The sequence below is a fragment of the Aulonocara sp. 'chitande type north' Nkhata Bay genome, linkage group LG22 (assembly GCF_057382095.1).
Source record: "Aulonocara sp. 'chitande type north' Nkhata Bay isolate Kocher_YH1m ecotype deep benthic linkage group LG22, A_spYH_male_GT1.1, whole genome shotgun sequence".
Classification (NCBI taxonomy): domain Eukaryota; kingdom Metazoa; phylum Chordata; class Actinopteri; order Cichliformes; family Cichlidae; genus Aulonocara; species Aulonocara sp. 'chitande type north' Nkhata Bay.
Genome location: NC_141364.1, coordinates 29,716,097 through 29,738,581, shown reverse-complemented (window position 1 = coordinate 29,738,581; position 22,485 = coordinate 29,716,097). Strand labels below are relative to the sequence as shown.

The 22,485-nt window shown below is 42.1% G+C and overlaps 1 protein-coding gene across 3 annotated transcripts in view; it reads right to left on the bottom strand.

Moving 5' to 3' along the window:
• Positions 1–22,485, bottom strand: part of col22a1 (collagen, type XXII, alpha 1) — a 69,665-nt gene that overhangs the window by 13,528 nt on the left and 33,652 nt on the right. For all 3 annotated transcript variants that reach the window (XM_086280174.1, XM_086280172.1, XM_086280173.1), the window contains 32 exons: positions 20,569–20,622; positions 18,952–19,005; positions 18,780–18,833; positions 18,601–18,654; positions 14,911–14,964; positions 14,768–14,812; positions 14,603–14,665; positions 14,157–14,210; positions 13,949–13,990; positions 13,830–13,862; positions 12,939–12,992; positions 12,431–12,484; positions 12,294–12,347; positions 12,145–12,198; positions 11,989–12,042; positions 11,474–11,578; positions 10,183–10,227; positions 9,595–9,672; positions 6,956–6,991; positions 6,823–6,876; positions 6,611–6,655; positions 5,542–5,568; positions 5,357–5,470; positions 4,997–5,050; positions 4,787–4,840; positions 4,626–4,679; positions 4,481–4,534; positions 4,260–4,313; positions 4,058–4,111; positions 3,895–3,948; positions 3,762–3,806; positions 2,149–2,202 (listed from right to left, as the gene is read on the bottom strand). In XM_086280174.1, the coding sequence (XP_086136300.1) occupies positions 2,149–2,202; positions 3,762–3,806; positions 3,895–3,948; positions 4,058–4,111; positions 4,260–4,313; positions 4,481–4,534; positions 4,626–4,679; positions 4,787–4,840; positions 4,997–5,050; positions 5,357–5,470; positions 5,542–5,568; positions 6,611–6,655; positions 6,823–6,876; positions 6,956–6,991; positions 9,595–9,672; positions 10,183–10,227; positions 11,474–11,578; positions 11,989–12,042; positions 12,145–12,198; positions 12,294–12,347; positions 12,431–12,484; positions 12,939–12,992; positions 13,830–13,862; positions 13,949–13,990; positions 14,157–14,210; positions 14,603–14,665; positions 14,768–14,812; positions 14,911–14,964; positions 18,601–18,654; positions 18,780–18,833; positions 18,952–19,005; positions 20,569–20,622 (1,758 nt within the window). The remainder of the gene's footprint in view (positions 1–2,148; positions 2,203–3,761; positions 3,807–3,894; positions 3,949–4,057; positions 4,112–4,259; positions 4,314–4,480; positions 4,535–4,625; positions 4,680–4,786; positions 4,841–4,996; positions 5,051–5,356; positions 5,471–5,541; positions 5,569–6,610; positions 6,656–6,822; positions 6,877–6,955; positions 6,992–9,594; positions 9,673–10,182; positions 10,228–11,473; positions 11,579–11,988; positions 12,043–12,144; positions 12,199–12,293; positions 12,348–12,430; positions 12,485–12,938; positions 12,993–13,829; positions 13,863–13,948; positions 13,991–14,156; positions 14,211–14,602; positions 14,666–14,767; positions 14,813–14,910; positions 14,965–18,600; positions 18,655–18,779; positions 18,834–18,951; positions 19,006–20,568; positions 20,623–22,485) is intronic.

Genomic DNA, 22,485 nt, shown 5'->3' with positions numbered 1-22,485 from the left:
TACAGCCACATTCAGTTGTTGCCCATTTCTGGGTCTTTTGCCTTCAGTTTGGTCTTCAGTAACTGAAAAACGTGCTTTGTTGGGTTGAGATCAGATGACTGACTTTGAGAAACTCTTGTGTTGCTTTAGCAGTACGGCTCAATACATTACGAAGCTTTGTAAAATTACTTTGTGCAGCATTTGCCTGAATCTGAGCAGAGAGTGGAGATTAATCACATTCTGAAATACAGTGTGGATACCACAATATCTACTGCTCACAGAAATATTGTTGCCGTTTTCTTGCCTGTTGGACAAGTCGGCCGTTACAGGCCTCTGATTTATGCAGAGCGGTTTATAATAAAGCAAGCTCAGAATTCATTTAGTGAAAAGCTTCCTCAGCCTCTTTTAGCATCCGCCTGCAGAGCCTGCATTTGATGGGAAAAACCACGCTGCATCGCCACGTTGTAGCCAAAGAACCGCAGGTGTAAACACCAGTTCTTACACTGGAGCATGCTTTCCAGATTCAAGTAGCATCACGTGTAGCATCAGGTCATTCATTTGTGACCTGGCAGTTTGAGCTGCACTCAGTCGACTGTGTTGCTCAATAGTGAAAGAAACATGCAAAGGGCTAATTTGATCTCCTTACGTAGCATAGCCTTACTGGACCGCAGCCTCTCCTGTAGGAGGCTGTTAAATGGGAATTGTTGTTGTTGTAGGTGAAAAATATATTCTTACTTCAGGAGACGTGAGCTGTGAGAACATTCTGTCTCATTGCCTCACAGCCAGAGGATCAGCTTGGTGAAAGAGGTTTTTGTGAAGTGCTACTGCACACCGTGCCACAAGAAAAATGGGGGCATAACAATCCTGCAGTTTCTGAGTGTATGTGCGAGTTTTCACTTTGACGAAGAGAGAAAAAAAACCCCCAAAAAAAACAAAACAACTCTCACACAGTGTCAAAAGATAAAAACGGCACTGCCACGACTTGGCCGCAGTCGTTATAAAAGACATGATTAAAGATGCCGGTGATGGTGTGCCAGGAAGAAACTTTTTTATTATCTGCATTCCCTCAATCAATACATCTGCTTCCAGACAACATTAATGATCACAGCGACTGAGACAGAACGTGCTGGAGGATTTTGAAGGGGGTGACAAATGTTTACAGCAGGGGGGATATCAGAGAGCTGCAGTCGAGGCATTATCAGGGTTTATTTGGGGTTTTTTCATGTGTACGTTTCTTTCCTTTAAATGTATTGTCTGTTCCTCAGTGCGCCATAAGGGCTGAAAACTGAATATAATAAAAGCTGCATTTTTCCTTGTGGTGCCCCTTTCTGTATATATGTACAGTGCTTAATAAATGAATGAGAGCATCATAAAAACAAGAAGAAATCTGTCAAACGTGTTTAAAACTAAGAGCTATATTGTTATCGTCATGATCTCTGGGTTTTGATTTTTCTGGAATCACTGTGTTTTCCTTTTCATGCTTGTGTGTTGTGTTCAGTTTTGCTTCCCCTGTCTTGTTATTCCTGATTTGTTCTTGTTCAGCTGTCTCCACTTTCTTAATTACCTTCCTGTGTATTTACTGTCTCTGTCCTCCACTACCCTTTGTCACGTCCTCTCCTCTCGCAGCGTCTTCCTCGAGTTCCACGTTTTCGCAGCTTCTTCTTTGTTTGAGTTTGTGAATTATTGAGCTTTAGGACGGCAATACAACTGTCTTTTAGTTTATTCTTTGTCTCTGATTTCTGCAACTGTGTCCCACACGACCTGCCACACAGCTGTGTGACAGTTATTTATTAGGAGAGTAACTGAATTTACATCTTTACACCCGAGTTTGAGTCAGCACTCAGAAATTAATCAAGCATAACATTCATTCACTAAAAAATGTTCAGTTTAGGAATGCAAGTAAATTAATTGGCAAATTATTGGCAGTTTCGTCAAATAATAATAATATTTTGGGGTTTTTTTGTAAAACAGTACATTTGAAAATTTCTAGAAAACTCATAAACGATAATGTTAAAGTTAAAAAACTGCACATACTGGTTGCTAATTCCCACTACTGTTAGTTTAGGGCAGCTGTGTGATAAACCTTGGCCTGAGTACTTCTCTAAAAAATGCATTAAGCACTTAAAGTAGAAAGGAAGGAAGCGAAATTTGATAAAACCCACCACGTACCTCTTTCCCAGCTTTACCGTCACGTCCAGGTGATCCCGGCTTTCCATCTTCTCCCTGTGCCACATAACAAAAAACATCAACTAAACAAAGAGAGAATATGAAGGTTACATTACGATGACTCATAATGTAACCTTTGCTGCTTATAAGAATAACACAACACTGCAGACCAGAGAGCTTCCTGTAAGAATCTATATGATGCTTCCAGACTACGCTGAGACATTCTGCACTTGTAAAATCTACTTTCAATTTTAAGATTGAGTTTAATTTACATGGAGGTGATAATGAAGGGTAAGTCTTGTGTCTACGGCAACAATTCCTCTAATAAGCTGTCTGCAGAGTGGCTGCAGGGCGAGGAGGCTGCCTGCCTTGCTGTGACTCACTCAGACTTGTCTGTAATGAGCCATGCTATTGGTCACGGGGCTTTGACAGAATCCAGAAGAAAGCAGCAGGTGTGATGAGTCTCTATTAAAACAGGTGTTTAAAAAAAAAAAGGTGAGCCTCTGGGCTGGTGTCAGATATGAGGTGACGGTGCAGTGCAGCGAGCTAAACAGCGAACGTGGCTGTGTGCTATACCCTGCACCCCTGCTGTGAGTAAGGCTGTTGAGCCAGAGACTAAGTAACACTCCTCGCCAGTTTCACACTGCATGCATTTGTGAGCAGTTGAGAAAGTGACGGTGCGGCAGTTTTCAAAGCCACCAACGACGACACTCGCGGCTACATTTGTTGTCCTTTGTCGCACCGTCACTGATTATATTTGCATGTTTTACTTGGTTTTTCTTGAGGGTAACATGAATGCAGCAAGTCTGCACAGACACCAAGATTATTTTGGGTAGTTGTTTCAGGACCCATCACGCTGTCTGGCAAACTGCACACCTCTTCAGGAAAAAAAATGCTGTCACAAAACATAAATAAAACTGCACTGGTGCAGATTTTCTGCTTTTTTGCACTGCCAGAATCTCAAAATGGTTTTAGCTCGCATTTTTAAGGTCAGCTGTTTATGCACGGCCTTGTGAAGTAAAAGGAGAAACTGTGTCCCGTCTTGTTGCTGGAATCTCTCGGTATTTGTATTTAGTCGTGGCATTACAATAGTTGATATAGTCTGTAATGCGGTGGGTTATTTTACTTTGCTTTAGGAGTCTGATACTGCATGAAAAAGGAAAAATAGCTATGTTTTAGTTAAACTGAGGGTTAGACTACCAGGCAAGCTCAAGATAGCCAGCGTTTCTTTGTGGTAACTGGCTGAAAGAAACGTTAAAGCCTCAGTAGGCGACAGTATTGCAACGGTGGTTATCAACTTCCTTACGTTTCATGTGTCAGTTATTCAGTTAAGTGGAAAAGATAATAAACAGGTATAGAGAAAATGAAAAATGTCTTCAGAATTATCCATCATGTCTCTATGTGTTACTCTCAAAAGCCAGATGTCTTTAAACTGGTATTTTGAAGTTTTCCTTTGGTCATTGGCTGCGTTTTAATCATTATGATTTCAGTCTTTGTACCTGACCATTCATTAACACTGACCTATAACTCCTTCTCTTTCTCCTGTAATGTCTCTAACATATTATTCTTGTTTAACAGCGCACCTCTCTGCTCAAATACATTAAAAGCAAACCAACCTTAGTTCCTGGAGCTCCAGGTTCTCCTCTGTGGCCTTTGAAGCCCTGGTTAGAAAGAGAAGGTGCAGCGAATCAGTCACAGCAATTTGCATATCACCAGGTTCTTCTATCAGATCTACTGCTGGCTACTTACAGGGAGTCCCCTGAGCCCTGAGTTTCCTGGGGGTCCAGTTTCACCTTGTTTGCCCTGAAAGGAAACACCTTGAGTGAGTATGTGTGTATAAATAAATACAGACAATATCTTCCAGTTAGTGTTCAAACTTTTTATGCTCTGTGGGTCATTTCCATCAACTTACCGGTTCTCCTGGTTCACCTGGTCTGCCATCTTTTCCCATTTTGCCAGGCTGCCCCTGTGATAAAGGAAAACAATTATTTAGGGTCTGCAGCATCAAAGACCCAAAGGCCCACTTATGGTTTTATATTGTTGCCTAAAATAATCACAGCATCCAGCAGGAACTGCATATTCATGATGCTTTACGTTCTCATGATTTTTCTTACTATCAAGCCAGGAAGCCCTGGTGGTCCCTGGATTCCTTTGAGACCCTCTTTGCCCTGGTGAAAACAAACACAAAAACGGGTCACCAACAAAAAAGAAATGATTAATAGCCATTATTACGGCACAGGACGGTGACCTACACGCTAGAGGGAAGCGGGTTGTACAATAATGACACATGGGTAATGGGCTCTCTGAGCAGAAAGTACACAGGGTGCTAACCGACCTTTTCTCCAGGGGGTCCTGGGGGGCCCGCAGGCCCAGGCAACCCATCGTTACCCTGAAGAGGAAGAGACGATGTCAGTGGAGGTCAATATTCACTTTTCACGTATTCTGACAATGTTGTAAACAAGGCTGAAACATCGACTTACAGGTGTACCCATTAATCCAGGAGGACCTGGATGACCAGGAGGCCCCGGGTGACCCTATTAAACAGATAATGGTCATTAAAATCGAGCTGAAGACTTTGCATTGGATGTTTCTTCAAACACAGCGAGAGGAAGGTTGGAAATGTCACAGTGGAAAAACACACCTTGTCCCCTTTGTCTCCGGGGTTTCCAGCAGGTCCTCGATCACCTTTTACACCCTGTGGTGACAAAAAGAGAAAAGCATTTGGTTGGAAAAACGTTAGGCTTGAGAAAATAAAGTTCAAAATATCTCCCTAACGTCTGAATGATGTAAAAAAAAAAAAAATAACTGATTGAAGCAGCTAATAAGTTTGGCAGTAAGTGAGCACACATGCCTTTCCTCCATCGGCTCCGGGGGCCCCTGGAGGTCCGGCTAGTCCTGGCGGGCCCTGCAGTGACACAGCAGACCATCAGTCTCTGTCCGAGCCAACAGTGGCGAGCACCGTCGCTGGTTGCTAATCGCTCACCGCTACCCCCCAGAGGAGGCCGAGCTAATGATGCAGACAGAGCCTCGCCATCCGTCACAGCAGGTGACGGATGGCGAGGCTCTGACCTCATGACTCACACAGGGCAGCAAACACACACTTTATAAAATGTGCTTAAATACATGCTTTTACATTATAATAGACTTTAGGCAAGAGAAGTGAAGTGAGGTCATTCACTTTAATTATGACATGTTAATAACTTTGACCCACTTGGTATCCATCTTCTCCATTTTTCCCAGCAGGTCCCTGTTGTCCTTTATCTCCTGGGATTCCTGGGAGTCCAGGTGGTCCCGGTGGTCCTGCAGGGCAGTCTGAGCAAAACTCCTAAAGATGGCACAGACACGCTGTCATCAAATGATCCATATATCAAATCATATCAAATAATGGCTTCTTACCTTTGGGTCAAAGTCTGGGGCTTTTCCCTGGGAGACAGAAAATAAATGAGTTAATGGAAACAAAGTAACATCAAGGGATCTGTGCACAAGCCAAAATTGTGTCCAAAAAAAGTATCATATATATATAGAATATAAACATCTTGCTCCAAAATGAATTCTGCGTTCTAGTGGACTCTCAAGATTTCCAACTTCAACTTTAAAACTAGATTCCAGAGTTTTATTCCCATTTCCCCGAGCTGCAGCCAGAAGCTGACCATTTACATTAGTGACACTCTAAGGTTGACTTTAATCTTTAACGAGAATAAAATGTAGCCTTATAAAGTTGGTAGGATGAACATGTTAACACAAAGCAACATCCATTCAGCCGTGCATCTGTTTCCTGCCAGTTATTTGGGTCCAGGTCGTGGGGGTGGCAGTCTAAGCAGAGGAGCCCAGGTCATGGCCTCCAGGTCTTCTGGTAAGATACTGAGGTGACGTCAAGGCAGAGAGGACACATAAGATGCCCAAACCACCCAAACTACTCTGAGCCCCTCCTCAATGACTAAGTTCCCTCATCCTTGCTGTACAGCTACACCTGAAAAACCTTCAGAGGAAGCTCGCTGACACCCCCACAATCAGTCACTGCAGTCAGCGTGTGGCCATCAAACAAGAGCTGGATGCAAACCAAGGTTTTAGACCGACGAGCAACAGGCCTGATGTTTTGTACTTACTTTGAAACCCCCATACACTGCATGTAGTTTTCCAAACTCCCGAGCATGCTCAAACAGCAATCTGAGTAGTAATTTAGTCTCTCTCCAATATTGCTCTCATTTTATGTCTATTTTGTGTCATGTTAAAGTCTGAGAAACATATTAAGCTGCTAAGCTTAGGCCTTTTTAGAACCTTTTCATGAAAAAAAGCTGCGACCAACAAAAATTGCTCTGATAACTCACATGATCCTAGTGATAGTGACAGGACAAAGTGTTCTCATATCCCGCTTTATATTTAATGCATGCACTAAAACTAAGCAAACAGCTGGAGAAACAGAAGCTCTGATGTAGCCTGGTGTTCTCTCGCTGTGTGTACTTACAGGCTCTCCTGGTGAGCCCTTTTCTCCTGGCCTTCCTGGCAGACCCTACATTTGGAGAAAAAGCCACACATTACATTTTCTATCAGCTGAAGATCACAGGCATGCATCAGCATCCACCAAAACTGTGGTTCACTGCAGAGAGTTATACAAGTCAAGACAAGTGAAGCATATATGAACTTATTTATGAGTAAATATTTCAGTGTTGGACTTACATTGTGACCTGCTGGGCCTTGAGGACCAGCAACACCTGGTGGACCCCTCAAACCCTTAAACCCAGAAATGCACGTTAAAGACGATACAATAATAGCATGGAGTTATTTAAAAAATGCTTCAGTAAATATTCACCACAGGTCCAGATGGTCCAGTTTGTCCTGGAGGTCCCTGTAAACAAGAGTCATGGTGAAATTTGTGGCTAACGTTAAAGCAACATTGTAAATCTTCAGGATCTAGACGATGAGATGTTACATTTCCAGTAAAGTGTTACATATTTTGGCATTAGAGTTTATCTTTGGTGCTTGCAAGCAGAGAAAAAAAATTAAACAAAAATACGATGGGCATTAACAACACTCTGCCGCCGGCGCATCGAGCCACCTGGGGGGCTCTTCAACTGGTGGGGAAGATTGTCACATCTTGCAGGAGCTTTCCTCTCCTCAGGAGCTCCCTCTGCAGGAGGGGGAGATACAGGAGAGGTGGAGGAAGATCTCAGCCTGGGTGTTTATTGTCTTATGTAGTCTGGAAGATGAGTGGATGGTGGGGTGGGTGCAGTTTTCTCTGTGGTGGGGTTTGAATACACGTAGACATTGAGGGCTAGCAGGAGGGACCATGCGCTTACCTGCTGCTCTCTGGCAGGTAGCTCCATGCCCTCCTGGGTTTTAAATGCACCTTAAAACACACATGCATCAACACTACAATGAGCGGGTGGAGGGAGGTTTGGAGTCTTCTCTCACCCCCTTTCTCTGCGGCCTGCTGGAGCCGGGGGGCTAGGAGGAGTTGGCCGTCCGACTGCGGTCTGGAGTGTGGGGCCTTCCTGCTGCTGCGGAGTCGGGGCGGTCTGCCTCCCCCCACCGCAGGGAAAAGGGTAACACCACCTGGGTCTGGGTGCAGTTCCCCCCTCCAGGGGCAAGAGTACCTAGACCCGGTTTGTAGAGTACGCTTTGGGAGTGTGATCGTGTGTACAGCGTCTCTTTATGTCTGTCTCCACGTTGGTTGAGTGTGGAGTAAGTGCATATGAGAGCATGAGGGTGGGAATGGATGTTTGTGTCTGTGTGTGCCTGTATGTCTGTGTCTATATGTCAGGTTGGGTGTCAGGCGCCACCTCTCTGGGGACATCTCAGGCCCTCCAAGGTTTGGAGACCTATCTCCCCCCACCAGTGGCAGACACCCTCAGACATCGGTGCATTGGTGGTTCTTTGTGTCCGGGGATGGGCGTCCGGGTACACACCGGCTCACTCCTTGGCGGCCGCTTATCGGGGCCTGGAGCCTGGGGCTCGCTCGGGCCACTTCGGAGGTGGGGTGCCCCCGGCCTCTCGGCCTGGGGCTCGGTCACTCAGGCACGGCTGGCTGCCGGTGGAGCTCACGGGCGCGTCACTGCAACTCCCCCTGGCTTCTGCTCCGCGGCTGCTGAGTGACCCCTCATCTGGGACTCTCCTCAGCTCTTTCTGGGACAGTGGCGCGGCTGCCCCTCTGTTGGTCTTCCTTGGTCTCTTGTGTTCTGGGGGCCTCTGGATGTCTGGAGTTTTGATCTCCTCCATACCTGCTTCATGCCCTGGAGGACGGGGCTGTGGCCCCCCTACACCCTCTAGCAGATCATTACATGAAGGAACCTTTTAAAAAACAAAAAACAAACGCGTCCATGCTCACAGGTGTACACACGGGTGATCACACCCACAAACTACACCCTTTTTGGCTCCTACCTCAAAGCACACTGTGTTCTGTTGATCTTATGTGCTGCACAATAATGTTTAACATTTAGTATTTACTGTCATATTCCCATATATCATTGTGATGTTGTTTATTCTATTACTCTTGTTCTCTTCTGCTTGTTTTCTTTTTTCTTTCTCAGCAGGTGATCCAGGTGATTGATATATGCATTTTTTTTTCTCTGCCCGTTCTGTTGGTTTTTGTCTTTTGCCCTTCTCCCCCGTCCCTCTTCTCAGCTGTTTCTCTTTCCCTCTTTCTTTCTCCCCTTCTTTCCCCCAGTCAAGTCTGTCCCGTATTCAGTAAGTGAAAATAAAATAAACAATAAAAGGTGAATCACTGTCTCCGCTGAACTATGGACACGCACACACATACACTTACACTGATAGGCACTCACTCATCCCCCCTCCCTTTCCAACGCCTTCGATGCTTGTTTCCGGCGAGGGAACACGGCGGGTCTGTGTGCCGCGCTGGAATGATAGCGCTGTGCAGGATGGCTGCTGTGTTTCTTCGGATTACTCCTCACCCCCCACCCACCCCTGTGGCTTGTCATGTCTTCACAATGTTGTGCTGTGGACATTTATGTGCTTTTTTGTGCAAAGGAGTTTTTTTGTTTCCTGTTCTCATGCTGTCCTACCATGGAAGCACAGCATGAGTAGGGGTCTCTTTTTTCCTCTTGTACTTCCCCACTGTAGTGTACATTTCAATGTTTTTCTCTGATTCTACCAATCTCCGACCTGTATCCCCATGTAATGTTTGTGCTATATGTGTAAGGTCGGGGGGGGTCCCATTTCACTGCAGGGCAACCTGCATGTGACGAATAAAGCTTTGATTGATTGATTGATTGATCAAATGGACCATTACGGCAAGGCTGGGATGGTCAATTTGGTAAAGTAAATCCATTTGGGCATCTTTTTTTGCCTTTAGACAATAATTCTGATGGCAAAAGAGCCAAATGGGACAGGCAAAAAAACAAAAAAAACCAAAAAAAAAACCAACAACACTAACTTAGACGGGTTACCAGTGATCTGAAGGTCAAAAGGATCACTGTGGCGTGGTGTACGTACCATTTGTCCTACTTTGCCTTCTCCTGCAGGACCCCTGTCCCCTGGTAACCCAGGTTCTCCTCTTGACCCTGGTTGACCCTGGGACGAAAAGAAAAAGCTAAATTTATTTCACCCTCCAGCTGCCAGTATGTTTAGCTAAGGTTCTGGCGCACTGCATTCAGCAATGATTGCCAAACCCAGAAATACAACTTTTTTCTGAGTGACTGGGGGAAAAAATGAATAAAACAAATACAATCTAAGACATTTCTGTAGTCAGAAGAGAAAACGTCTCGGTGATGAGGGTGAGCAGTTTGACACCATAAATCCACCAAATGCCCCTTCCCAGCCTCACGCGTGCTGAAACTTTCACATCAAGCTCTTCACAACAAAGAGGCAGTCATAATCAGAGCGACGGTCACAGAGCAGTGGACACGGGAATTGCTTTTGCTGCTTTCTACAAAGATGAATTGTTTTTTTCCTCATTCGGGCAACAACAACTAAAAAAAAAAAGAACGTTTTTCCACATCAACAAAGGAGCACCTGTGCATGATAAACCGGAGCAGCTGAGGAGACCTAGAAAACTCTTACAAACTTCTGAAATGACATTACCTTCAGCCCTGGGGGTCCTTGGATTCCCTGTGGCCCCGGGTCTCCCTGTAATACCACAAATAAAATTGGTTATTAACCAAAATATTGCAATTAAACATCTTTGAATAAATCATTTATGGTCCACAAAGAGCTCCTATTCTTCATGCACGTGACTGTATCGAGGCCTCAGGGCCGCACCTGGCAGCTGTAAAAGAAGTAAAAAGAAAAAAAAGGGGAGTGAAAACTGCTGTGAGGCAAATCCGTTGTGCCCCTCTGCTGTTTTAATGTTATATGTCTTAACAATGTCCTTCCTGTTTGCTCTGCCCCGTCAGCAGGACGGCCACATGTTTGGATCACGGTGAAAAATGATGAAGACACATGTTGAGCTCCAGCACAAAATGTGCCTACTCAGGCTTGTTTTCTGCCTCATACAAGTGCTCATATTACGCTGCGGTTCAACAGGCAAGGAGATGTTTACAAGCAGAACACATGTGGAAATACAAAAGACTGTTCTGAGGCACAGTCACACGGGAGAGGTAATCCTAACCTCGATAAGCATACATTTCTGTTGTTAAAATGCAGATAGACTTCATAAGATTTGCCAAGTGTCAAATAATAATCAAATAAAAAGAGAAAATAATATGGTTTGGCAGTGTTCACCAGGATAATTCTCCCAAACTTTAAAGCAGCTGAAGGTAAACTGCTTAGGAATAACAAATAGGAAAAATGAATAAAAATTCTATGCAAAATTCCTTAAAATTGCAGTTCTTCTAAAGGCCACTTGAGGTTGGCTGCAAAAGTGAGTCAGCCTCCAACATTCAAATACCAACTTCAGCCTTGAAAACTTGTTTACAAGCCGGTCATGCACATCTTTAGAGCTAATTTTGTCCTCGGGTGGGTGTAGCCAGTAGCAGTCGGCTACACCTCTTGTCTGTGTTTGTGCCATTCTGACCATTTCATTTGAATTATTGGAAAAATTTTATGGATGCTATGTAATAAAGCCCTTACAAAGAGCCTGTGCTCTAATTTTAGGTGTTTTTTGTTTTTGTTTGTCCTCTTTCTAACTTGTGTTAGCTGGCTCCATGGTGTAGCCTTTGACAGTATAAGAGATGGATACAGCTGCCATGGTGATGGAGATGAAAAAAATCTTAATGTGATACAGAAGGGCTGAAATCCAGACAAGTTGATCTATTCTAATCATAATTGTGGCACTGTCCTATAATATGATATTGTATTAAATGACTTTAAATATCATTATATTTGTAGGATGAACTATGGTAAACATTCAGTAAATAACATAGCTGTGCCTTACATTTTGTCCATCTTTCCCCTTCCCTGGTAGTCCAGGAGGTCCAGGCAAACCAGGCTCTCCATGTGGTCCTGCGAGACCTTGTTGTCCTGGTTTTCCAGGTTCCCCCTAAAATAAATAATGGAATAAAAAGATTCTGCTTTTGTCTCTCAAGTCAGCAAAGCAGATGCCTCAGATACTTTTTTTTTCTGTTGCTCTGGATTCTGAAAGTAGTCAAATTCAATTCTATGTATGATCATTTATTATTTTAAATCTCAGTCTTATAATTATTATACACCTTGTCCTTCATATTAAAACTGCAGAGAGAGTACAAAGAGCTCTGAATTGCTACTCCTACATGTAGCTGCTGCAGCAGGATTCAAATGAATTCACAAACTGAAACAATGATGGAGGACATACAAGGTCACTCTTTTTCTCAGCAGTCTGTTTCTCTGCCAATACCAGTCTCAGCAAAGTCCTGATCCTGTCAAATCACACCCACCAAACACACTCATGGATTTTAAACATAAGTGACTGACCTTGTCTCCTCTTTGTCCAGCTGGACCTGGAGGCCCAATAATTCCCGGTATGCCCTAAAACATAAAAATAATTCTTAGCTTAATTTAATAATGTGTAGTATAAAGTCATAGGAAGCACTTGCAACAGACATAAATGATCAGAAAGAAAAGACTAACCACACTTCCTGGTAGTCCACGGGGACCCTGAAGGCCAGCTACGCCAGGTGGACCCTGGTAGAAACACAGAGGTCATCGTCATCCTCTATCGTACAGAAAACGTAGCGCTTGGTGTTAAAAAGTGAATCCTGTTAGATGGAACTACTTACTGGGTCTCCAACACGCCCAGTCTCTCCAGTGAGTCCAGTCTCACCCTTTGGGCCCTGGAAGCAAAGCAGCTAATCAGAGATATTCCAGTCGGAATGACTGTAGCTTAAAACGAGTGAGGAGATAACAAGCTTTGTACCGGTAGTCCAGGTGGTCCCTTAAAACCTTGTTCACCAGGTAGTCCTCTTGGACCCTACAGAGAAGATGCATCAATTTAAAAATATATTAAAACATTTCTCTTAAAGCGTTAAAAGGGCTACTCTAAAAACGAATGAAGAATAGTGATGATCCTAGATGAAGACTTAAGACTTACTGTCATATGCTGCCTTAAGAATATGAGTCTGTTAATTCCAGCACATAATTCATGTTGCCTATTTAATGCTAAATATACCAGTGCACTCTGTTCTGCTGCACCTAATATACAATATATCAGCAAAGCAGAGAGAACAGAGATTCAGGGCACTGCATGACAGTGTCAAATATTTAATTTACTTAGCCAATTAAGGGAAGTCTCGGGAGCTCTCTCACTGTAACAGGACATCCTCGCTGCAGCAACGTCAAATCTCTACTGGCACCTAGTGGGATCCTGAGCGTATTGCTGGTTGAAGCTTGGTTATGTAAAAAGAGGAAGTGAAAACTAAACTCACCATCTCTCCTGGTTTCCCTTGTTCCCCTTTCTCTCCTTTCTCTCCAGGTCTCCCCTTAAGGTAAAAACAAGCAATGAAATAAATGGCAAAAATGCAGAAGATGAGAAGAGTAAGAACAGTGTTTATACTGATCAGGCATTATGACCACCTGCCTAAGGTTGTGTCTTTCCCCCTTTTTTCTGCCAAAACAGACCTCGGTGAGGCATGGACTCTACTAGACCCCTGAACATGTGCTGAAGGTGTGATGAGGTATTTGTTACCAAGATGTCACCAACAAATACTTTAAGTTGTGCAAGTTGTGAGGTAGCGTCTCCATGAATCAGCCTTATTTATCCAGGACATCCAACAGATGCTCGGCTGAACTGAGTTCTGGGGAATTTGAAGGTCAAGTCGATGCTTCAAAGTCATTGTTGTGCTCCCGGAACCATTCCTAAACCAGTTTTGCTTTGTGGCAACAAACAGGACAGTCCATGGCCCTGTCACTGCTTCACCACTGTTCCTTCCTTGAACCACATTTGATAGACACTGACCACTGCAGACCAGGAACACCCCACAAGAGCTGCAGTTATGGAGACGCTCTGACACAGTCGTCATAATCTGGCCCTCGTCACACTCGCTCAAATCCTTACACTTGCCCATTTTTCCTTTTTCTAAAATGTTCACTTGGTTCCTAATGTATCCCACCCATTAACAGCTGCCACGATGAAAAGATAATCAGTGTTATCTGCCTCACCTGTCAGGTGTCGAATGTTCTGTCTGATCGGTGGTATATAATATGTAAACATGTTTATTTTTTTTTTTAAATCAAGCAAATTGAAAGAAAGAAACAAAAAACAGCCATTCTTCACGGATTTGATTCTGGAGTTTGTGAAATAGAAGAAGCGTACTCACAGGTTCACCAGGCTCAGGAATGACGTTTGCAACCTGTGAAGAAGAAAGCAGGTGACATCTCACCACATCTGCACTCTATTACAGTTAACACGCACACAAACAGCAGAAATATTACTCACATTTCCCGGAATGCCCGGCGGTCCCATAGCTCCCACTTCACCCTGAGGCAGGAGACAATATGTTCAGAGTCTGGATGCTAATTACCTTATTACAGCTAATACTGCAGGACGACCATTAGTGAGACAAATGCAGCAGCGTTCCTCCTATTCCTTCACTTTATTAAGGTGTCCAAAATATAAAAGTGGTTCCAGATTTTTGTTTTTTTACCTTGTCGCCTTTTTCACCTTTTGGCCCAACTGGTCCTGTCTGTCCTCTCTCTCCCTATGGGAAACAAAATATTCATTTTTTAAAACAGATCTCAGATATTCATCCATCCATCCATTCGCTTCCGCTTATCCTTTTCAGGGTCGCGGGGGGCGCTGGAGCCTATCCCAGCTGTCATAGGGCATATTAATGCATATTAATACAGGGAAGTAAGAACTTTATAATTGGAAAGTCAGTCGGTCTCAAAATGGCATCTGGGAACAACCAACGGGCCCCAAGGGTTCCCAGGAGGTCACCCAGTCCAATTAGGGACATTCATTTTACTGGAGCTGACTTTAATAGAAATGGTTACATAATGTACAAAAGTGAGGTAAGGACAGTGCCCCTTGTTTGCAGAAGTAAATCAGAGATATAGCTGTGAATGACTGTGAAAGCTTTGAGAAGCTTACCGGCACGCCTCGGTCACCTCGTGCTCCAGCAGTACCTAGCTGTCCAGGAGCACCAGCTTCCCCCTGGAAAAAAAATTAAACATTTCAAAAAATATGCCAAAATAAAATGTATCCCATAAAATCCAAATGCCAAATAAACAAAAACGAAGGCAACTGTGAGCTCACTCTCTCCCCTGGAGGTCCTCTTGGTCCAGGAGGCCCTTCGTCGCCCTGCAGAGAAAACGCACTTGTTAACATGGCGGTTTTCTGAATAAATAACACAACAAGCACAAGCTCAGTGTATTTCTGGGTAAGGTTAATCACGTCACCTTGGGTCCAGGCTTGCCAGGAAAACCATCTGCTCCACGCTCGCCCCTGAGCCCCTTTAGAGACACAAGATTATAATTTAGATGTCATACTTGCAAAACTCGTCCCAGCCAAAAGCATTTTCCAGGCATATCACCAGCCCCGTGGCACCAATGAGCCCACTGTTTACCAACCAAAACATATTTTTTAAAGTTTGCTTGTGGTTTCTGTGCAACTTTTCTTTTATGAGGAAGCAGAGTTCGGATGAGCAGCCTGGAGCTCGCCTCCAAAGTTGCCCAACAGCCACAACACACACAACTCTGCACAGAGTCTCACTCGATGTGAAGAGTCTCCCAATCAAATGTACCAAAGCCCTGAGATTTGCAGCAACGGTAAAAAGAGAAGAATAGACTTGTTTTCTGAGATTTTGTGATTTTGGATTTGTTTTGCTTTGTCATTTTATCTTTTCTCATCCATGCGGACACAGCAAAGACGTAAAATTTAACTAAATTTATGAATATGGCTTCTTTAATTGATAAGTGTCCCAACACACGTAGCTGTAGCTTGTAGCTATCTGCCTGGCCTCATCTTTGCTAATTCAGTTCCACTGTGTTTCTGCTGTTGGAGAGTTTGCAATGTAATGTAATTATCAGGCAAATGACATGATACAGCCCATCCAAGAAGCTTGTGCTTCAGGTGTGGTGAGAAAAATTACAGTATTTTATTAGCCTGTAGCTTAGCGCTAATTAACAGAATGTGCTAAATAATACACCCATATATTTATGGATGGAGTGTGGTTGGTTAGCATCGTTCAACTGCTTGTTAATGCAAATATCAAACCAGCCAATAACCTGGAAGCACCTCACTGCATTAAGCCATGTAGTCAAGACAACCTGCTGAAGTTTAAACTGAGCATCAGAATGGGGAAGAAAGGTGATTCAAGCAACTGTGAACGTGGCCTGGTTATTGGTGCCAGATGGGCTGGTCGGAGTATTTCACACACTGCTGATCTACTGGGATTTTCCCACATAACCATCTGCATGGTTTACAAAGAATGATCTAAAAAAGAAAAAAATTGTCTTGTTTAAAATATCTTCTTGTTGTCAGAGCAGAATCGCCAGATTGCTTTGAGTTAATGGAATAGAATGGAAATAACCTTTATGGTCCTTCACTGGGAAAATGTGTTCCAGGAGCAAAGTGATAGCCAGGTGGAGCATACAGATTCACACAAACGTAAAGAATATAACATAAAAAACAATAAATAAGAGTGTATGGGGCAAATTTAGAGTGCTCTACAGTTATTAAAAATAACACATTCAGATTCAAAGACATGTTGAGTAGGATAATTTACAAAAAGATGTACAAAAAGTGCTGTAAATGTAATTCAAATAACCAATTATTACAACTAAGGTATCAGAGAAGAGAATCTCTGAACGCACAACATGTCAAACCTTTGGTGCAGAAGGATTAAAGCAGCAGGAGACCAGTCCTGTCAGCTAAGAACAGGAAACTACAGTTCACACGGGCTCACCAAACTAGATCACAGAGGATTGTGAAAACGTTACCTGATCTAATGAGTCTGAATTTCTGCCGTGACATTCGGATGGTAGGGTCAGAATTTGGTATAAAAACATGGAAGTGTAAATCTACCTTCTATCCACTGCCTTCTTCAAAATATGCCACAAGGAATTAAAGCTATTCTGACATCAAAAGATGGTGCACATGGTACTAGCTGTGTCACTTTTAAGTCCAAAAGGCCAGTATGACTGTTACCACCTGCAAAAGCTGCTTAGCTATCGCAGCCCAGCCACAAAGCTTTCAGTGCACATATTTGTGCTTTTGTTAATGCCGGTGGTTTTGAGCTTGGACTTCAGTCAGCAAACTGTTAATGACTTTTTAAAGTGTTGACGACTGTACACCTCTGCACTCGGTAAACCCAGCTGTGGACCCTAAATGCTTCCACTTTGCAATACCACTTACAGCTGAGCGATGGTGGGCTCGTCTTACAGCATCGTACTCAAATTCAACAAGCTCCTTAGAACCATATATTCTTTCACAAATGTTTGCAAAGGCAGACTCCATTACTGCATGCATGGCTTGACTTTATACACCTGTGCCAATGGGACTGGAAACACCTGAGGTGTGGGCTAATATTTTTGTCAATATAGCGTATATCCTGAAGGCTAAATGGAAAATTATCTTTACTTATATCAGTTAAGAATATATGCTCCAAGATTTTTTTCCAGTATATTCTGTGGTTTAGTTATGCTGACACTCAAACTTGGTTCATAATTACCTGAAAGAAATGGTAAAATGGTAAAAGCCTGAGAACCAAAACCCTTCCTTGTTGCTAGCTTGTAGCTTAGAGACTCACCAACATTAAGGGGTCACAGTGAATACATGTAAAGGTTTTTTTTCTTCAGAGATTATGTGGAAGAACACCACAAAAATATGACTAACATACATTAAGACTATTATTCATGTCTGGCCTTACGTAGATGAAATTACTAACATGTTAGCAAAGAGTTGTCTAGTTTTCAATTCTAGCGGACAAAAAGCAACATCGGTATTTCTCTGAAGCTTTTTGTGTTGGCACAAGTATTTACCAAATAAAACCTCTCAAGATTTGTTATTTTTTCACAAATTCCTCACAAATAGACTCAGAGTTTATTGTTCTTTATTGTTCTTAACATATCTACTTCCCCTTCAGCATGTCTACGCAGACGATATCCAGTTTCTTTTAAGCCAAGATGTTTCTAAGCTACAGATTTTGAATGAGTGCTTAGATTCCATTAACGTTTGGATGGCTGACAACTTCCTCTAACTTGAAGAAGGAAAGACTGTCCTTGTATGTGCCCCTGATAGACACGTGCCTAAGATAATGAATGCTCTTGGTCCCCTTGCAACATTTGTGAAATCGTCTATCAGGACCCTAGGGGTCATTTTTGACCTGGCTCTCACTCTGGATGTTCACGTCAAATCTCTGGTTTGGTCCTGTTTTTATCACTTAAGGAACATTTCTAAACTAAGCCCTATTGTATCTCTCACTGAACTGGAGATTGTCATTCATGCTTTCATTTCATCACGACTGGACTGCTGTAATTCACTGTTTACATGTTTAAACAAAAACTCTTTGGAGCGTCTACAGATTGTTCAAAACGCTGCAGCAAGACTTCTGACCGAAACATCTAAGTAATCACACGTGACACTGTTGCTCATACAGCCGCACTGGCTCCCCATTGAATTCAGAGTCCATTTCAAGATTCTGGTACTGACTTATAGAGCTCTTCATGGACAAGCACCTGCCTACATCATTGAACTTCTACATCCCTATGTCCCCAGCAGGTCTCTTAGGTCATGTAATCAGGGTCTACTTGTCATGCATCATACAAGGCTGAGAACCAAAGGAGACAGAGCTTTTGCCACTGTGGCAAAGTGATATACAAATAAAGTTTTAATTACTTCCTTACTTAATAGTTTGAATGCCAAAAACTGCTCATTAGCTATTTGCTTTATCAGTTAGCAAGTTTCTAAAGTTTCTAACTGTAAATGTCTAATCTGCTGCTGGAAACAAGGCTGATCTGCAGAGTGAGAGGGAACAAAACATAGAAACGTTTGGAATTGTGAAACAAACAATAAGCTAACCGTAACCATTTTGATTAGCACACCTTTAACGTTTGTTCATCGTAGGCAAATCTAAAAGTTTCACTCACCATGGCACCGTCACTTCCAGGAACACCATCCAGGCCATCTTTACCAGGAATACCCTTTGAAAATCAGACACCAGATGCTGACGTTCGGTGACACACACACAGAGGAACTACCAACAAACACTTGGCATTATAAGTACCAGCATGAAGTTTTTATTTAAGCCCTCAAAAGGTTAACTCACAGGTTTTCCAGCCTCTCCCTGTTTGCCTGGAAATCCAATTTCACCTGGCAGACCCTTCCGGTGAGAGAAAAAACACAAAGGCATCTCATCATGTTTTGAAGCAAATCTTCCTTCACTGCTAAATCTTATGAGCAAAAATAAAGACTTTCCTTTCTAAATGTCAGTCACTTACAGGAGGTCCAGTGTTTCCTTGGTTTCCTGGTGGTCCAGGTGGACCCTGAGGACCCTGAAAAATAATTTTTAAAACGTCTGGAAAAAGTTGACTTGATCATATACACAGTTATTTAGGTGTTTAATGAAATAGATCGGGCAATGTGCCAAGACCTTGTTTTCTTTTCTCTAAATCTCTAAATTTGAATTCATTTTAAATTTTAATCATATAATTTTCCAGAAGGCAAAGTTCAAATCATTAGCGCCAAGCAGCCACTAGAGGGGAGTATTGCAGCTCAGTTTACCACCAATTCAACCTTGGCTAGTGCTTGAACACAGGGGACATGTCTGTTTGGCTACAGGGAGCAATTTGAGAAATTAATTGGTATAACCTGTTGGCTTTAATTTAGCCTGTTTATTTTCTCTCTATTAAAACATACAATGAAGAGACCTTTGAGAGCACTGCAGCAATTTTGTGCTTTGTGGACCACAACAAATATTGAGCAGCCCACATAATTTAAATAGCAAAATATTCCTCCTCAGTTCTCCGTGAGAGGTCATCGGGGCCTTACAGGAAGCACTGACATAAGATGTTCATAAACAACACATCAATGTAAACAGAGCTACATAGAGGATGATGCTATGGCAACTTAAAATGAGTATTACGTTTTTCCAAAGCAACATAAACAAAAGATGCTTTTCCCAACATATTGTGATTTTTGATTTCCATGTTATTTTTAAAGACTGTATGAGCTAGAAACTTGGGACTCATTTAAGAAAAGCCTGGTGGGAAGCTGCTTTTTTGTGAGCCTCTATGCTGCTCACATGTAACTGTTAGGGTCGAGGTAATGCTGGCTGGTCTCATCCATGAATACAAGTAGGGTTAATATGTACTGTATGTCTAGCTGTGGCTGAAAAAGAAGATTTGGTTAGTACGGCAGTCTCAATGGACATATTTCATCCAGCACCGAGTCCTGTCCACCAGAGAGCGATGGCTCACCAACAAATCAAAATGATGCTAATCTCAAGACTTTTTTATAGACACTACTTCATATTTGCATTATTGCAATTGTTGAAAATAGAGTAGGAATTGAAATTGTACAAAATGAGGCAACATTTTGTCAGGATTATTTAGACTGGGGGAGATTTACACGTATTTTAATACAGCATATGAATGCTGTATTAAAATACGAATCTGGAAGTTCATTTCTAGTAATTTTTTGTAAAGTAATATATATTTGTTTAAAAAATGTATTGCATTCACAGACAGTATAGAAGATGGTCCACGTCTAAAAATTTCTTTTTAAAGGGCCACCAGGGGGCGATAGCTGTGGTTACAAAAAAGCTTAGAAGTGTACTTATATTTACATAGTCGTCCATTTGCTCATTCATTTCCGTCATTCAGTCAGTGTCAGATAGGAGATTTTTCCAGGATGTGCTCATTGTCAGACCCATCTCAGGGCTTCAGAATGGGACTTCACACACCATCACTGTAGCTACGTTCATCTTTTATACTATTACAACTTTTTGTAGCTTTGTTTTTATAATAATGCTGTATTTTTACTAGAATTTACACATGGGTAAATACATTCGGTCTGCACATCTCTCGTGCATGCTGCAAAATCCAAATTGTTCTTACAGCAGGTCCAGGAAGGCCATCCACCCCTGGGAGTCCACCTTCACCTTTCCTTCCCTATAAGATAACAGTATAAATAGAACAATGACATGAACAAATGGTAACAATAATAAAATAATCAGCACACAATTGTCTTAGTAACATCTGAGAAATGTGAGCTTATATTTGCTACTGAGGGGTTTAGAAACTTTGGAGTTCAGAGTGCAGTACTCTGAGCTATTCTTCAAACACAGCAATCTTGAAAACAGCTTTCAGACCATAAAACTGGGAAATAAAAATGGGAATATTTTAGTCGAGCCTCTTTCATTTGTGATGCTTTCTAGAAATGATAAACTTGGTAAATATTACAGGGAAAATAGAAAGCTCAGAGATTTTGGTTAAACTTCAGTAAGCTGCTGATGACAATGATGTCGTCTCTGCCTATGCTCCTCTGATGGTCTCATTTTACAAGTTGAGAAGCTGTTCCTTAAACATTAGTGTATCCATCTGCTTTTATGTGGGAAGGTTGAGCAACACTAATCCAGTAGACAGCATTTCATTTTACTGACCCCGCCCCTCCCTGAGCCTGGTTCTGCCGGAGGTTTCTTCCTGTTAAAAGGGAGTTTTTCCTTCCCACTGTCGCCAAAGTGCTTGCTCATAGGGGGTTTTTCTCTGTATGTATTATTGTAGTGTCTACCTTACAATATAAAGCGCCTTGATGTTGTCATTTAGCGCTGTATAAATAAAATTGAATTGAACTGACTTTACTTTGGGCCGTATCGCTGTAGATAGGTAAAATCTCATAGTCATGTTGGGTGTAAAAAAGTGTAAAAAGTAACATGTTAAATGTAACAATGTAACAATTTGATTTATTTAACACATTACTGTACTAAATTCAGAAATTGCATTCCAGTTACAATTACGTCATTAGCTGCATTCTACAGGATTTTCAGTTATCGGCATGCCAGGCATACAGAAAGAAAAAAATACAATTTAAACAAACATTGGGATACAGTCAGCTGATTTCACTTTATAAGAAAATGATGGATAGGTCTACAGAGGAGATATGGACATTACATTTAATAAGAAATAATGAATGTAACAATAAAAGAAAATTATTTACGATTATTTTATGGAGTAACAAGACGGACTGTAACAAATTACTTGTTCTGGGAGTAAATGAGTAACGTACAGCATTACTTTTAAGAAAAGTAACATGTGTAATACATTACTTTTACTAGGTAATGACCCCAGCGCTGTCTAGAAGGTATGTTTGTATTAACAAAACCAAGATGTGAAATTGTTATGGGTTCTAGCTGTTATGTGTAGGGCAGCACGGTGGCGTAGTGGCCTCACTGCAAGAAGTGCCTGAGTTTGACTCCACCATCTGGTCAGAGTCTTTCCGGATACTCTGGCGTCCTCCCACAGCACAAAGACATGTTAGTGTGGTTCTGTTAATTGGTGATTCCAAATTGCTCATAGATGTGAATGTGAGTGTGAATAGTTCTCTGTCTTTATGTGTTAGACTAGTGACCATCCAGGGTGTACCACGCCTATCGCCCTGTCGTAGCTAAAACAGGCCCCACACACCCTGATGATGATAAGTGGAAGAAAACCGATGGTGTAACTGAGAAACATTCGTTTTGGGGCAACTCACATTTTCCCATTAAAGCTATGGTCAAATTATACTTAAATCACACATTTACTTCATGATTTATTAATGAAATATCATTATTCTCACTATGTAGAATAATTTTTCACAAAACTTTACAGTTTTAATCTTTTTTTTTTTTTTTAAAAGCCTTTTGTGATGATTGCTGTTGTTTCTCTTGCTTTCACATAAAACTACATGCTGCCAGATTTTTCTTAATAAGTTTGTTTGTTAATCCTCTTCAGTCCTTTAAGATAGTCAGTCAGCATTCCAGGCTTCAATCAGCGATC